Source organism: Elephas maximus, chromosome 19, assembly GCF_024166365.1.
Source record: "Elephas maximus indicus isolate mEleMax1 chromosome 19, mEleMax1 primary haplotype, whole genome shotgun sequence".
Classification (NCBI taxonomy): Eukaryota; Metazoa; Chordata; class Mammalia; order Proboscidea; family Elephantidae; genus Elephas; species Elephas maximus.
In genome coordinates, this window is record NC_064837.1 from 35,038,022 (window position 1) to 35,054,150 (window position 16,129).

At 37.1% G+C, this 16,129-nt stretch overlaps 1 protein-coding gene across 3 annotated transcripts in view; it reads left to right on the top strand.

Moving 5' to 3' along the window:
* TRIM37 (tripartite motif containing 37) overlaps positions 1-16,129 on the top strand; it is a 137,621-nt gene that overhangs the window by 101,502 nt on the left and 19,990 nt on the right. The window contains exons 23-24 of one of the 3 annotated variants that reach the window (XM_049861205.1): positions 4,753-4,863; positions 6,255-6,333. In XM_049861205.1, the coding sequence (XP_049717162.1) occupies positions 4,753-4,863; positions 6,255-6,333 (190 nt within the window). Of the gene's footprint in view, positions 1-4,752; positions 4,864-6,254; positions 7,613-16,129 lie in introns of those variants that run through there. The other 2 variants (XM_049861206.1, XM_049861204.1) reach the window with 2 other exon arrangements.

A 16,129-nucleotide genomic window follows, 5' to 3' on the forward strand; every position in this document is an offset into this window, starting at 1 on the left:
TAAAGCTTTTGTAAATAAGGAATTTTGGTAAAATTGCTTTATTGCATTAAAAATAATTACAGATGCACAAGTTAAATCATCAACTCTTGAGTTTTGGCAAACGTCAAAGTTCAGAGTCACTGTATTGGTCCTTCTTGTTGATTATTTCATTTGCATAAAAGTAGTTGTCATTCTGTATATATTACTGTATTTTGTTAGAGGATATCTCCTGAAATGAAATTAGAACAAAGAATTGTAGGACCCTATTTTCCATGGCTTCTATCTTTCAGTTGTTTGCTTTTTGTTATAAGGGAGCCATCATTCAAGGATGTTTCTTTGACTTGAAGAAATCTGTAATTCCAGGCTGAAAACTAGAGTTAGCAAAATTACTTAGCTTTTTAAAGCCTTCCAAAGTTATTCTAGGAGGTTGGTTTGTTTCTTATTCCTGACCCATGTACAGACTGGCCACAGGCTGGTTTGGTGTGAGAGCAGGAGTTGTTGAACCTCTGTACTGGGAGGATTGTGGCATGGAGTCCACAGAGCACTGGGAACTAGCCTAAGAATCCTGTCAGCTTGATAAGCACATACAGAAGCAGCTCTTCTTAACAAGTCCACTTAACAGAGTGGCTGGACTAACCTGTGCACTCTAGCCCTAACAGAAATCCCAGGGCTTTATTCAGTGATTCTGGGGAGCCACTGTCATGGGCCTGAGTGCCCTCGGTCCTCCTAGTGGAGCTTGGAGTTCATTTTCACACAGCACTGATGACTTGGTACTCTGTGTAATTTCATTAAATGTGTACGCCAGTGCAATGAGTGGAAAAAAGAGTTATTTCTATAAAAATTAGATTGAACATTTGGGAAACGCTTTTATAAAAGCAAGTTGTTAAGAAATTATGAAAACAAGAACATAAAAGTGGAGCATGCGTACCCTGATGAAAGAGAAAAAAAAAGAAGCAAGTAGCCACCTGCAGCAGTTCAGCTGGAACTCATAAATTGCCACCTTTTGTTCTGGGCAAATTAGCAAATTCTGGAGTTGTTAAAAATATGTTGCTCATTTTACTACCACTCACAAAAATCTGTATGGATTGACTTCAATTATTCAGTCTCTTTTCTCCCCGTAAGTTCGTACTGTCTGAAAAAGCCATTCTCCTTCTAGACATGTTCTTTCCAGTGAGGTCATAAAGGAGCTTTAGAAAAGGCAACAATGAAGTCCAAATGGTACAGCCCTGATCCATCATCTGTATCAAGGAGCTCTATCTAATTTGTTTAAAGAGAGAATAAAGCAAGCACTAACCTCTGATACCGTAAAGGTTCTGATGTTTTATAGGAAGACTCCATAGGAAGGACATTAGTGATGATGATTTGGTGGTAGATATAATCAGGATACAGAAAGCAGCCAGGCCATATCAAAAGCAGATGCGCTAAATGTGGGGAAGGAGAAGAGATGGCATTACATCATAGGCATCGTAGACTTGTATGTGATGGTAATTTTCCATCAGGTGTCAATAAAATGTTTTATTCTAACAAATCATTATATTATGACAGCCTCCTGATAGACAGAAGGAAAAGGTCTTGGGAAAGGAAAGACATCTTTTTAAACTTACACAAATGGGCTGGGGGGAGCCCTGGGGGAAGTGAATCCAGAGCTAAAAATAGTGAATTAAGCAATCATCAAAGCTGCTTTGGGTATAGATTTCTTACGTTGAACAGTACACTGAATCAAGAGTTTTATAATAATTAAAAACTGGGGGGTTTCTGTGAAAAATCATCTCATTTTATAAATAAGTTATTAAATGAATTGCACATAATAAATTTTTGAAGTTAATAATATTGCTATTATGTTTAAGGTATATGTCTTTATGATTTCCTGCCTTCTGCTATACTTGTAAAAACACATTGGACACTGGAATTATAAGATTTCTTTGAACACTTTTATCCGTAAAATAGTTCATTCATTCGTGTTGATTAAGAGCAAAGACGTAAGAGTATTTGTATTTTTATTCTAATTCTTGTTGGGTTTAATTCAACCTGTATGAAATTTATAGATTAATTTGGAAAAATTGCCATCTATAAAATAGAGTCCATCAATGTAGTGTCTGTATATCTCTTTCTGTGTTTTTTTTTTTTTTGGAGGGGGGAGGGCTAGGTTTTTATGTCTTTTAGTGGATTTCTTTGATTTACTCTAAACCCAAACTGAAAGCAAACCTATTGCTGTCAAGTCAATTTTGACTCATAGTGGCCCTATAGGGCAGAATAGAGCTGCCTCACAGGGTTTCCAAGGAGCATCTGGTAGATTCGATCTTCTGACCTTTTGGTTAGCAGTCGTAGCTCTTAACCACCATGCCACCAGGCTTTCCTGATTTACTCTAAGGTCTTATAAATCTCATTTGTTTTGCTTATTTATTGCTATTTTAAATGATATTTTAAAAATATGTATTTCCTGTTTAATGTTGGTATAGAACACATACCTATTAATCTGTGTATATTTACTTTATATTGAGCCATATTGCTCTCTCGTTCTAATAATTGTCAAGTGACTCACTTATTTTTCTGTATAAATCTTCATATCACCTGCAAATAACAACAATTTGGTTGCTTGTTTTCTCGTTCTAATAGTGCCTTTTTATTTAGGTTTTCAAATTCTATAGCACTGACTAAACCCCCTGTCATTGAGTAGATTTCCAACCCACAGCAACCCTGGGGTTTCCATAGGGTTTCCAAAGCTGTAATCTTCACGGAAACAGACTGCTCATCTTTCTCCTGCAGAGCAGTTGCTGGATTCAGACTGCTCACCTTTCAGTTAGCAGCTCAGCGCTTAACCACTGCACTGCCAGGGCTCCTTCATGGTCCTGGCTAGGGGTTCTGTTCAGTACTGTATTGAGTAGAAGTGGTAATAGGCTGAAACCTTATTTTGTTCCTGGCTTTCACGAGAATTTTATATTTTCAACATCCAAATCTCCTGTGTACTTTGTTAGATTTATACCTATATATTTCATATTTTTGGATTCTGGTGTTAATGGCACTTAAAATTTTTCCATTTCCAGTTGTTCACTGCTAATATATAGAATATACAGTTGATTTTTTTTTTAATAGATTTCTTTGGTATTTTCTATGTAGACAATCATGTCATCTATGAATGAGGGCAGTCTTATTTCTTCCTTTTAGTCAGTATGCCTTTTACTTATCTTTTGTTGCTTTTTGGCACCATCTAGGACATCCAGTACGATATTGAATAGGAGTTCCCGATTTTCCCTCTTAAGATCTTATCTTTGATCTTAGTGGAAAGCATTCAGTCTTGCAGCATTAAGTTCAACGTTAGCTCTTCTTCTCAGGTTGAGGAATTTCCCTTCGGTTCCTAGTTTGCTGAGAATTTTATGTATGTTGGGTTTTGTTAAATGCTTTTTCTGCATCTATTAATAATGATCATATGGTTTTTCTTCATCATTCTGTTGAAATGGTGAATTACGTTGTTTGGTTTCTGAATGTTCTGAACGTATCCTAAGATAATCCTCGTTTGAGTCATGATGTATTTTCCTTTTTTATGTATTGTTGGATTTGATTTGCTAACATTTTGTTGATTTTTGCTTGTGTCTTAAGAAATATTGGTCTGTAATTTTCTTGTAATGTCTGTCTGGTTTTCGTATCAAAATTATTCTTCACTCATAAAATGAGTTGGAAATTGTTTCTTCATCTTCTACTTTTTAAGAAGAGTTTGCCCATTATATTATTTCTTCCATAAGTGTTTGGAAGAATTTGTCAGTGTAGCCGTCTGAGCCTACAGTTTTCCTTGTTAGAAACTGCAGATTCTGTTTCTGTGATAGGTGTAGTACCTATTCAAGTTTTGTATTTTTCTTTGAGTGAATTTGGTAGTTTGTGTCCACCAAAGAATTTGTCCATTTCATCTGTGTTGTTGACTTCATGATCATAAAGTTGTTTATACTATTCCTTTATTATCCTTTTTATTTTCATTTATTTCAGAATATTTTCTAATTTTCCTTATGAATTCCTCTTTGGCTCATGAATTATTTGTTGTTGAATTTTTAAACATTCGGGGATTTTCCAAATGACTTTCCGTTACTTATTTAAAGCTTGATTCCCTTATGGTCAGAGAATATGCTTTGTATGATTTCAATTATTTGTGTTGAGGTTTGTTTTATTCTGTAGAATCTGGCCAGCAAAAGTGAGAAAAACCCTCAATAAGGTGGATTGACACAACGGCCACAGCAGTGGACTCGTACATGCCAATGATCGTGAAGATGACGTGGGACCAGGCAACATTCCGTTCTGTTGTACATAGGGCTGCCACGAGTCGGAGCCGACTCATTGGCCACTAACAATAACACTAAACTGGGATCAGCAGACTTTTTCCGTAAAGAGCTAGATACTAGATATTTTAGACTTCGTGGGTCATAGAGGCTCTAACACAACTTGCTCAACTCTGTCATAGGGAAAGTGACCATAGATAATGCATAAATAAATGGCTGTGTTCCGGTAAACTTTATTTACAAACACAGGTGGTAGGCTGCACTTTTCCAACCACTGCTGTAAATAACTAAACAGAATTGAAGATTCTATCATTACCTTTGTTTTTGTTTGTTTGGTATCTTGTATTATGTTGGGTTGCTATAGGGTCGCTATGAGTCAGAATTGACTTGATGGGCAACAGGCTTGGCAGTCAGTAGAGATCTCAAGTTAGTAGATACGGAGATTTCCTTTTCCTTCTATTTACAGTGGTTTCTTGTCAGAAATGTGTTCTTCCTTTTTTCCTGCCAGGAATGAGTAGCGACAGTGATATCGAATGTGACACTGAGAATGAGGAGCAGGAAGAACACAGCAGCATGGGTGGATTTAACGACTCTTTCATGGCACAGCCCCCAGATGAAGGTGAAACACACGATGTCATATCATACGGATTAGTAAACCATCTCCTCTTCTTTTTCTTTTACTTGTTTTTCTGCTTTTTTTTTTTTAATAATTGTCATTTATGAGATAACACTTTATGGGTAAATTATATGATGAGAACTGAAAAAATAGTGGTAAATGAGATTTGCCTTGGTTTAGACACCTAATGAGTGTTGTTTGTTCGGTAGAATAGGGGTCAGCAACTTATTTTTGTATAGCTTGTAACCTAAGAATGGTTTTTATGTTGTAAATAGGTATAAAAGCAAACGAGCAAGGATGTGTGACCAAGACCATGTGTGGCCTTCATAGAAAATGTTTGCTGACCCCTGGGGAGCTTTCATGTGTTTGATTCCCCCCGCCCCCCAAAATATTTTTAGCCTATCTATAAAGTCACTTTTTTCGAAGATAACCTTTTTTGGTTTCCTAGAAATGCATGCAGATCATAGAATCATCTATTTTTATTCCCCTTCCTCCCAGAAAGAGTCTTAGGAAAAAAAAAACTCACTGAGACAAACCTACTGTGAATATTTTGTCTTGTTTTCATTTACATTTTTGTACCTAAATGAGATCATAGTATATAGTTTTGTGTTCTGCTTTCTTTTCTTTTGTGTTTTATTTAAAATTTTATACATTTCATTTTTATTAGAAGCTAAATATTCAATCATCTGGTTGTACCATAACCATCATCCTACTGTGAAGAGATTTTCTAAAACACAGATTAAATGTTAACAGGTTGTACTGAAAAGTAAGCAAAAAGAAATCATCCAGTGTTCGCTTCAAGTCACCCAGAGACCTCACTGATCAAGCTGAGCATTTCCTTTGTCATTGTCAGGCTTATGCTAATTGTCAGCTTTATATTTTACACATATCCCTGATATCCTAATGTCTTTCTCAGTACAGAGCCAAGCATTTGATTATCTCTAAGTATAAGGTACCTTGAGTCATTTTCCTCGGCTTCTAAAAGCAGCAGCCACATTTTGGGCAGGTTATTTTGAGTGCTGGTGGGGTTTTGTGGTGATGTTTGCATGTGTAGCTTAGTTGGCTTTCAGATAGGTTTTATGTTTCCAAGGTCTGAGTCTTCAGAGTGTACATCATAGTCCCAGGAGGACAAAGTGAGGCCATGCCTTTCATCTCCTAATCGTGGGTGTCTGTCACACATTTTGTTTTTTCTTCTTTATTCTCCCTTTGTGTTTCCTTACACCTGACTCAGATCACAAATTCTTTGAAGACAAAGATTCATCCATCACCCAGCATACCTTTTCACTTAACAGTTGGTAAAATCATTTAAGAACTTGAGAAAGAAAATATTGCTCTTTAAAAAATCTTGTCTGCTTTTAATGCTCTGCTTTTTTTTTTTTTTTTTTTAATCTTAGACACATGTTCCAGTTTTCCTGATGGTGAACAAATAGGCCCTGAAGATCTCAGCTTCAATACTGATGAAAACAGTGGAAGGTAATTGCCAGATCAAGAGAGCTGACTCCCAAGATACCCTGACTGCAAAATTTGCCGTGGTTGGTGCTCAAATTTTTCATCAGTCGAATAATCAGATTTGGTCTTACTTTTTCATCATCTCTACCAGAAGTAGTAATTCTGCAACTATTAGAAAGTGTATGAGACGGTAGTACATGGGGGAAAAAATAAACACTGTGGGAAGGGTTCTTTTTAATGTAATGAAATAACAGTGTAGTCCTAGAAATTAATTTAGTAAATTAGTGCATTCACAAAAGGCAGTCTGCTACAACAGAAGGGTGATTAATTGCCAGAAAATGTACCTAGAGACAGTGCATGCATCCAGTAAGCTGCTCAGTGTTGGCGTTCTTCTGTCTTCGGCTAGACGCTCAATCGTATTTAAATGACCACCTTTATGTTTGGGGTTTTAATCAACAGTTTATGGCTTCATTAGTGCCTACAGATTAGTGAACAGAAAAACTACAAATAGATTCTGCCTTGTGGACACTTTGCTGAATAACTGAAGTAACACTAAACTTAATCCCTTCTGTGGAGTATGTTGACAGACTAAAGTTAGTTAATTTCTCTTTTCTCACTCCTTCAAGTGTGGACACATTGTTTAATGGCGCATAACGTCTCTGTTGTATGACTTCTACGAGTGTACTCTTAAGTGAACTAAATTAACGTGGATTGGTTATGTTCCTGGTCACGTGGATGCGTGCAAGATCATTTTGCTTTATTTAATTTCTTAGGCCTCTTCCAAAACAACTGTAGTGCAACCCACATTTTAAAATCCTCTTTTCTCTTTTATTAATTGGACATTGATTTCAGTGCCAATACATTTAAAGATTCATAAATACTATATACAGTGACTCGCATGGTAGTGAAACTAGCCCTAAATAATTGCCAGACTTACCATTATGCTCCTGCGTTTGTGTTTGAGCTGCTATATCGTTAGATGGAAGTTGACTGAGAGACAGTTGAAAAAGCATGAATATATACATGTGAGAGACATCGCCTCTGCTTATATTTTACTTAATGAAAATTGTTCACCTTCCCATGTCTGGTGTCTTGCTGAATGCTGTGATTCATGGTTTACTCTTGTTCAAAACAGTTTGCACTTTTTGTTAATAAAAGGAACTTGGGAAAATATTATGCCTCTGCAATTTATTGAAAGTGGAACTAGAAGCCTTTTTTTCCCCTCGTCATACTGCCTGTTGTGACGGAGGCTGTTTAGCTGTATAAGTTTTGAGTAAATGCATGGAGAGGTTAGAAGGCGTCTTTATAATCTCTTTAGTAAGTATGGTTATTTATTCTCCTTAAAAGTTAGTTGGAAAAATTTAAGCATTATTATCTTTTTTTTTTTAATTTCTGCTCTAGGGGAAAGTTTATAGCTCAAGGTAGTTTCTCATATAAAAATTTATATACACATTGTTATGTGACCCTGGTTGCTATCCCTGTAATATGTCGGCACATTCCTCTTTTCTACCCTGGATTTCCTGTGTCCATTCAGCCAGCTCCTGTCCCTTTCTGCCTTCTCTTACCTCTGGACAGGAGTTGCCTGTTTAGTCTCATGTATCTACTTGAACTAAGAAGCACACTCTTCACGAATATCATTTCATATCTTATATTCCAGTCTAATCTTTGAGGAGTTGGCTTCAGGAATGGTTTTAGTTCTGGGCTAACAGAGTCCAGGGGCCATGTCTTCTGGGGTTCCTCCAGTCTCAGTCAGACCATGAAGTCTGGTCTTTTTACTAGAATTTGAGCTCTGCACCCCATTTTTGTCCTGCTCCGTCAGGGACTCTTGTGTTTCCTCTCGGGGTGGTCATTGGTGGTAGCTGGGCACCATCTAGTTCTTCTGGCCTCAGGCTGATGGAGTCTCTGGTTTATGTGGCCCTTTTTGTTTCTTGTGCTAATATTTTCCTTGTGTCTTTGATATTCTTCATTCTCCTTTGCTCCACGTGGCTTGGGACCAATTGATGCATCTTAGGTGGCCACACTATAGCTTTTATGACCCTAGATGCCACTCACTGAAGTGGGGTACAGAACATATGCTTTTCTTAAAAAAAAAAATTTTATTGTGCTTTAAGTGAAAGTTTACAAATCATCAGACTATCATACAAAAATTTTTACATACCTTGCTAAATACTCCTAATTGCTATCCCCTCAGTGAGGCAGCACACTCCTTCCCTCCACTCTCTGTTTTCCTGTCCATTCGGCCAGATTCTGACCACTTCCACCTTCCCATCCCCCCTCCAGACAGGAAGATGCCAACATTGTTTCATGTGTCTACTTCATCCAAGAAGTCCACTCCTCACCAACATCATTTTCTATCCCACTGTCCAGTCTAGTCCCTGTCTAGAGAGTTTGTTTTGGGAATGGTTCCAGTCTTGGGCTAACAGAAGGTCTGGGGACCATGACCACCAGGGTCCTTCTAGTCTCAGTCAGACCATTAAGTCTGGTCATTTTATGAGAATCTGCGGTCTACATCCCACTGCTCTCCTGCTCCCTCAGGGGTTCTCTGTTGTGTTCCCTGTCAGGGCAGTCATCGGTTATAGCCTGGCACCATCTAGTTCTTCTGGTCTCAGGCTGATGGAGTCTCTGGTTTATGTGGCCCTTTCTATCTCTTGGGCTCATAATTATCTTGTGTCTTTGGTGTTCTTCATTCTCCTTTGCTCCAGGTAGTTGAGACCAATAGATGCATCTTAGGTGGCCGCTTGCTAGCGTTTCAGACACCAGAAGCCACTCTCCAAAGTGGGATGCAGAATGTTTTCTTTATAGATTTTATTGTGCCAATTGACTTAGACGTGCCCTGAAACCATGCTCCCCAAATCCCCACCCCTGCCACGCTTCCCTTCGAAGCATTCAGTTTATTCAGGAAACTTGTTTGCTTTAGTCCAGTTGTCCTGACCTCTCCTGTATTGTGTTCTCTTTCACTTCACCTAAAATAGTTCTTAACTACTATCTAATTAGTGAAAACCCCTTTCCCTCCATCCCTCCCTTCTCTCGTAACCATCAAAGAATATTTTCTTCTCTGTTTAATTTCTCGAGTTCTTATAATACTGGTCTTATACATTATCTGTCCTTTTGCAACTAATTTCACTCAGCGTAATGCCTTCCAGATTCCTCCATGTTATGAAATGATTCACGGTTTCATCATTTTTCTTTATTGATGCATAGTATTCCATTGTGTGAATATACCATAATTTATTTTTCCATGATCCGTTGATGGCCACCTTGGTTGTTACCGTCTTTTTGCTATTGTAAACAGTGCAGCAGTGAACATGGATGTGCATATATATGTTCGTGTAAAGGCTCTTATTTCTCTAGGATATATTCCAAGGAGTGGGATTGCTGGATTGTATGTAAGTTCTATTTCTAGCTTTTCCAGGAAGCACCAAATCAATTTCCAAAGTGGTTGTACTGTTTTACATTCCCACCACCAGACTCTCCACAACCTCTGCAACATTTATTATTTTGTGTTTTTTGGATTAATGCCAGCCTTGTTGGAGTGAAATGGAATCTCACTGTAGTTTTGATCTGCATTTCTCTAATGGCTAATGATCGTGAGCATTTCCTCATGTATCTGTTAGCTACCTGAATGTCTTCTTTAGTGAAGTGTCTGTTCATATCTTTCGCTTGGTTTTTAATTGGGTTATTTGTCTTTTTGCAGTTGAGTTTTTGCAGTATCATGTAGATTTTAGAGATCAGACGCTGATCAGAAATGTCATAGCTAAAAACTTTTTCCCAGTCTGTAGGTAGTCTTTTTATTCTTTTGGTGAAGTCTTTGGATGAGCATAGGTGTTTTGATTTTTAGGCGCTCCCAGTTATCTAGTTTCTCTTCTGCATTGTTAATAATGTTTTGTATACTGCTTATGCCATGTATTAGGGCTCCTAGCGTTGTCCCTATTTTTTCTTCCATGATCTTTATCACTTTGTATTTTATATTTAGGTCTTTGATCCATTTTGAGTTAGTTTTTGTGCATGGTGTGAGGTATGGGCGTTGTTTCATTTTATTGCAGATGGATATCCAGTTATGCCATCACCATTTGTTAAAGAGACTGTCTTTTCCCCCATTTAACTGACTTTGGGCCTATGTCAAATATCAGCTGCTCATATGTGGGTAGATTTATGTCTGGATTCTCAATTCTGTTCCATTGCTGTATGTATCTGTTGTTGTACCCAGTACCAGGCTGTTTTGACTACTGTGGTGGTATAATGGGTTCTAAAATCAGGTAGAGTGAGGCCTCCCACTTTGTTCTTCTTTTTTAGTCATGCTTTACTTATCTGGGGCCTCTTTGCCTTCCATATGAAGTTGGTGATTTGTTTCTCCATCTCATTAAAAAATGTCATTGGAATTTGGATAGGAATTACATTGTATCTATAAATGGTTTTTTGGTAGAATAGACATTTTTACAATGTTAAGTCTTCCTATCCGTGAGCAAGGTATGTTATTCCACTTACGTAGGTCTCTTTTGGTTTCTTGCAGTACTGTCTTGTAGTTTTTTGTATAGGTTTTTTACATTTCTGGTAAGATTTATTCCTAAGTATTTTATCTTCATGGGGGCTACTGTAAATGGTATTGATTTGGTGATTTCCTCTTCGATGTTCTTTTCGTTGGTATAGAGAAATCCAACTAATTTTTTATGTTTATCTTATATCCTGATACCCTGCTTAACTCTTCTATTAGTTTCAGCAGTTTTCTTGAGGATTCTTTAGGGTTTTCTGTGTATAAGATAATACCCCAAAACCCAGTGCTGTCGAGTTGATTCCGATTCATCTGCAAATAGAGATAGTTTTACTTCTTCCTTGCTAATCTGGATGCCCTTTATTTCTTTATCTAGCCCAATTGCAGTGGCTAGGATCTCCAGACAAATGTTGAATAAGAGTGGTGATAAAGGGCATCCTTGTCTGGTTCCTGATCTCAGGGGGAATGCTTTCAGACTCTTTCCATTTAGAGTGGTGGTGGCTGTTGGCTTTGTATAAATGTTCTTTATTATGTTGAGGAATTTTGCTTCTATTCCTATTTTGCTGAGAGTTTTTATCATGAATGGGTGTTAACTTTGTCAAATGCATTTTCTGCATCAATTGATAAAGTCATGTGATTTTTGTCTTTTATTTATATGATGGATTACATTAATTGTTTTTCTAATGTTAAACCATCCTTGCATACCTAGTATGGGTCCCACTTGGTCATGGTGAATTATTTTTTTGATACATTGTTGAATTCTGTTGGCTAGAATTTTGTTGAGGATTTTTGCACCTGTGTTCATGTGGAATATAGGTCTGTAATTTTCTTTTTTGTGGTGTCTTTTACCTGGTTTTGGTATCAGGGGTATGCTGGCTTCATAGAATGAGCTTGGGAGTATTCCGTCCTTTTCTGTGCTCTGAAATACCTGTAGGAATAGTGGTGTTAATTCTCTGAAAGTTTGGTAGAACTCTGCAGTGAAGCCATCGGGCCAGGGCTTTTTTTTTATTGGGAGTTTTTTGATGACCCTTTCAATCTCTTCCTTTGTTATGGGTCTATTTAGTTGTTCTGCCTCTGTTTGTGTTAGTTTAGGTAGGTAGTGTGTCTCTAGAAATTCATCCATTTCTTCTAGGTTTTCAAATTTGTTAAGAGTACAATTTTTCGTAGTCATCTGATAGGATTCTTTTAATTTTCAGTTGGGTCTAATATCGCCCATCTCATTTCTTATTTGGGTTATTTGTTTCCTCTCCTGTTTTTCTTTTGTCAGTTTGGCCAGTGGTGTATCAATTTTGTTAATTTTTTCAAAGAACCAGCTTTTTGTCTTGTTAATTCTTTCTATTTTTGTGTTTTCTATTTCATTTAATTCTGCTCTGATTTTTATTATTTGCTTTCTTCTGGTGCCTGAGGGTTTCTTTTGTTGCAGTCTTTCTATTTGTTTAAGTTGTAGGGATAATTCTTTGATTTATCCCTACAACTTAAATAATTCTTTGATAAATCAAAGAATTATCCCTACAACTTAAACAAATAGAAAGACTACAACATGATGGATTGTATGGTACTTCTATTTCTAGCTTTTTAAGGAAGCGCCAGTCAATTTGCAAAGTGATTGTACTGTTTTACATTCCTACCAGCAATGTATAAGTGTTCCAGTCTCTCCACAACATCTCCCAACATTTATTACCTTGTTGGGTAAGCACTTTAATCTTAAGTAGAAATTCAGCGTTTACTTACTAACATAATTTTTGGCACGGTGTTGTATAGTTATTGGGTAGTTTTTTTGTTTTGCAATGCTCTAAAACATTAGTGATAAGCTCTTTAACAGATTTCACTTTCTATTAGATGGGAATATTCATGTTCATTATATTTTGATGAGATCATGCTTTTAATCCTACTTTTTCTTATCTGTATGTGTCTATTGTAATGGATGAAACTACATGTAAGAATTCTATACTTTCTATGTTGAGAGCAAACTATTGTAAGAATTGCTCTGGATATTATTTTTTTTATGTAAGGGATCATCTGTATCCAGAAATGCAAGTGTGATTGACTCTAGTTCGAATCTTACTATTGCTAAGCATTTTACTTGACCTGCATTTGACATTGAACTGAGTGTTTTTCTTGTACCTTTACAGTTCTTTTTATATTCCTCATAGATCTTGTACATACTTTGCTATGTTTATACCTAAATATTTACTTTTTATGGTGCTGATATATATGGTATTGTGTTTTTAATTTCATTTTCCAGTTGTTCATCGCTGGTATATAGGAAAGCAATTGACTCTCGTATATTAACCTTGTGTTCTGCAGTCTTGCTATAATCACTTCTTAGTTTCAGAAGTTCATCAGTTCTTTGAGATTTTCTACAGAGACAATCATAATCAAATACAAACTAACAGTTTTTTTTTTAATTTTTATTGTGCTTTAAGTGAACGTTTATAGATCAAGTCAGTCTCTCACACAAAAACCCATATACACCTTGCTATACACTCCCAATTACCCTCACCGTAATGAGACAGCCCACTCTCTCCCTCCACTCTCTCTTTTCATGTTCATTTTGCCACCTTCTAACCCCCTCCGCCCTCTCATCTCCCCTCCAGGCAGGAGATGCCAACATAGTCTCAAGTGTCCACCTCATCAAAGAAGCTCACTTCTCACCAGCATCCTTCTCCAACCCACTGTCCAGTCCATTCCATGCCTGAAGAGTTGGCTTCGGGAATGGTTCCTGTCCTGGGCCAACAGAAGGTCTGGGGGCCATGACCATTGGGTTCCTTCTAGTTAAGTCTGATCTTATGAGAATTTGGGGTCTGCATCCCACTGTTCTCCTGCTCCCTCAGGGTTGTCTTTTGTGTTCCCTGTCAGGGTAGCCATCGTTGTAGCCTGGCACCATTTAGTTCTTCTGGTCTCAGGATGATGTAGTCTCTGTTGACACAGTTTTATTTCTTCCTTTCCAACCTGTATATGTTTTATTTCCTTTTTCTGTCTTATTGTATTAGCTAGGACTTCAGGATGATGGTAAACTGGAGTGGCAAGCGGTACCATCCTTGTCTTTATCCCATTTACTTAGGGGGAGAGTATCTAGTTTGTCACTGTTGAGTATAGTGTTAGCTGTAGGTTTCTTGTAGATGGTCTTTATCAGGTTGAGAAAGTTCTCCTGTATTCCCGGTTTCTTGAGAGTTTTTATCATGAATGGGTGTTGGATTTTTTCAGATACTTTTTCTGCATCTATTGCTATGGTCATATAATTTTTCTTCTGTAGCGGGTCAATGTGATGAATTACATGAACTGATTTTTGAATGTTGAAAGAGCATATCTGGAATAAATTCCACATGATCATGGTATATCATTCTTTTTTATACATTGTTGGATTTGATTTGCTAATATTTTGTTGAGGCTTTTTGCATCCGTGTTCGTGAGAGACACTGCTCTGTAATTTTTCTGAGTAGTAATGTCTTTGTCTGCTTTTGGTATTAGAGTAATGCTAGCCTCAAAGAATGAGTAAGAAAGTGTCCCTTCTGTTTCTGTTTTCTGGAAGAGATTGTAGAGAATTGGTATCATTCATTTCCTCTTTGAATGTTTGGTAAAATTCACCAATGAAACACTATGGGCCTGGTGCTTTCTGTTTTGGAAGATTATTGTTGCTTCAAATTTTTTAATAGTTATAGGCCTATTCAGATTATCTGTTTCTCCTTGTGTGAGTTTTGGCAGATGGTGTCTTTTAAGGAATTGGTTTATCTAGATTATCAAATTTGTGGGTATCATATTCCCTAGCTGTTAGTTGCTGTGAAGCCAGCTCTGACTCATGATGACTTTATGTATAACAGAATGAAATGTTGCCCATTTCCCTTATCCTTTTAATGGGATCAGTTCAAATGGCCCCTCTTTTATCTCTGATATTAGTAATTTATATTGTCTTTTGATTTTGTTCATTTTTCTGTTGCCTGTTTTCAATTTTATTGATTTTGACTTTGTTCATTTTCAAAGCATAGAACACTGTGTGGTTCGGAACCGAAATAGAGCAGAGTAAGAATACACTCTTCATTTTGGGAAATTACTTTGAAAAGCACAAGTTTGATTTAATCACAAGATTTTCTTGTGTCATTTTTCTGTGTATCTGCATCTCAAGGTACCCATCTATTTCCCACGTCTATCTCCCGGCTTTGTTCTTTTTTTTTTAATCGCGTGTGTTCTCACCTTTGCTTATTTTTTTCAAGTCATCTTGAGGTTTTTTCAGTCATTGGATTCTCCTGAATGGCCTGGTGATACTTTGGTCATTTGGATCTCAAAGATTCTTCTTGCTTTTCTTATGCTTGTAGCAGGATGTATATAAAACAATGAAGAGTGCTACCCTTATTTTAGATGAGTGGAGATTTTGTTGAGACCCTTTTAAATGGGTAGAAATTTGAGTTCATTGTGTCAGCAAGAGTATTTTTGGTTGTTACAGTTATAGGAAAATTGAAAGATATTTATTTCTTTATGCTTGTGTAAAAATTTTGTAGGGAAACAGATTTGAACTTAATTAGCATATTCTTATGTATTTTTGGAACTCAGCCTATTTTTACCATATTCTTACTTCATGTTGAAGAGTGAAGCCTATCCTTTGGCAAGCAACAAAAAAAAAAAAACAGTAAGCTTATACAGAAAAGATATTATAACCATCCTCTTGGTATGAAATTCTCCATTTTTGTTAGGAGACAACAGACTTGACATGCCCAAAAGGCTGTAGGGACTAAAGGACTAAGTGCTCAAAAGTGGTGCTCCTATGACAAAAGAAACCATGTCTGTTTTATTGGGCTCCCCAGCTCACCTCAGACAATGTTTTATGAATAACAATAGTGAGAAATATATGTTGTTGTTGTTAGCTGCTGTCGAGTTGGTTCTGACTCATAGCGATCCTATGTACAACAGAACGAAACACTGCCCAGTCCTGCGCCATCCTTCAGATCGTTGTTATGCATGACCCCATTGCTGTAGCCACTGTGTCAGTCCAGCTTGTTGAGGGTCTTCCTCTTTTCCACTGACCTTGTACTTTACCAAGCATGATGTCCTTCTCCAGGGACTGATCCCTCCTGGCAACATGTCCAAAGTATGTAAGACACAGTCTCACCATCCTTGCTACTAAGGAGCATTCTGGTTGTACTGCTTTCAAGACAGATTTGTTCATTCTTTTGGTAGTCCATGGTATATTCATTATTCTTCACCAACACCATAATTCAAAGGCGTCGATTCTTTTTCAGTCTTCCTTATTCATTGTCCAGCTTTCACATGCATATAATGCGAAAATACCATGGCTTGGGTCTGACGCACATTAGTCTTCAAGGTGACATCTTTGCT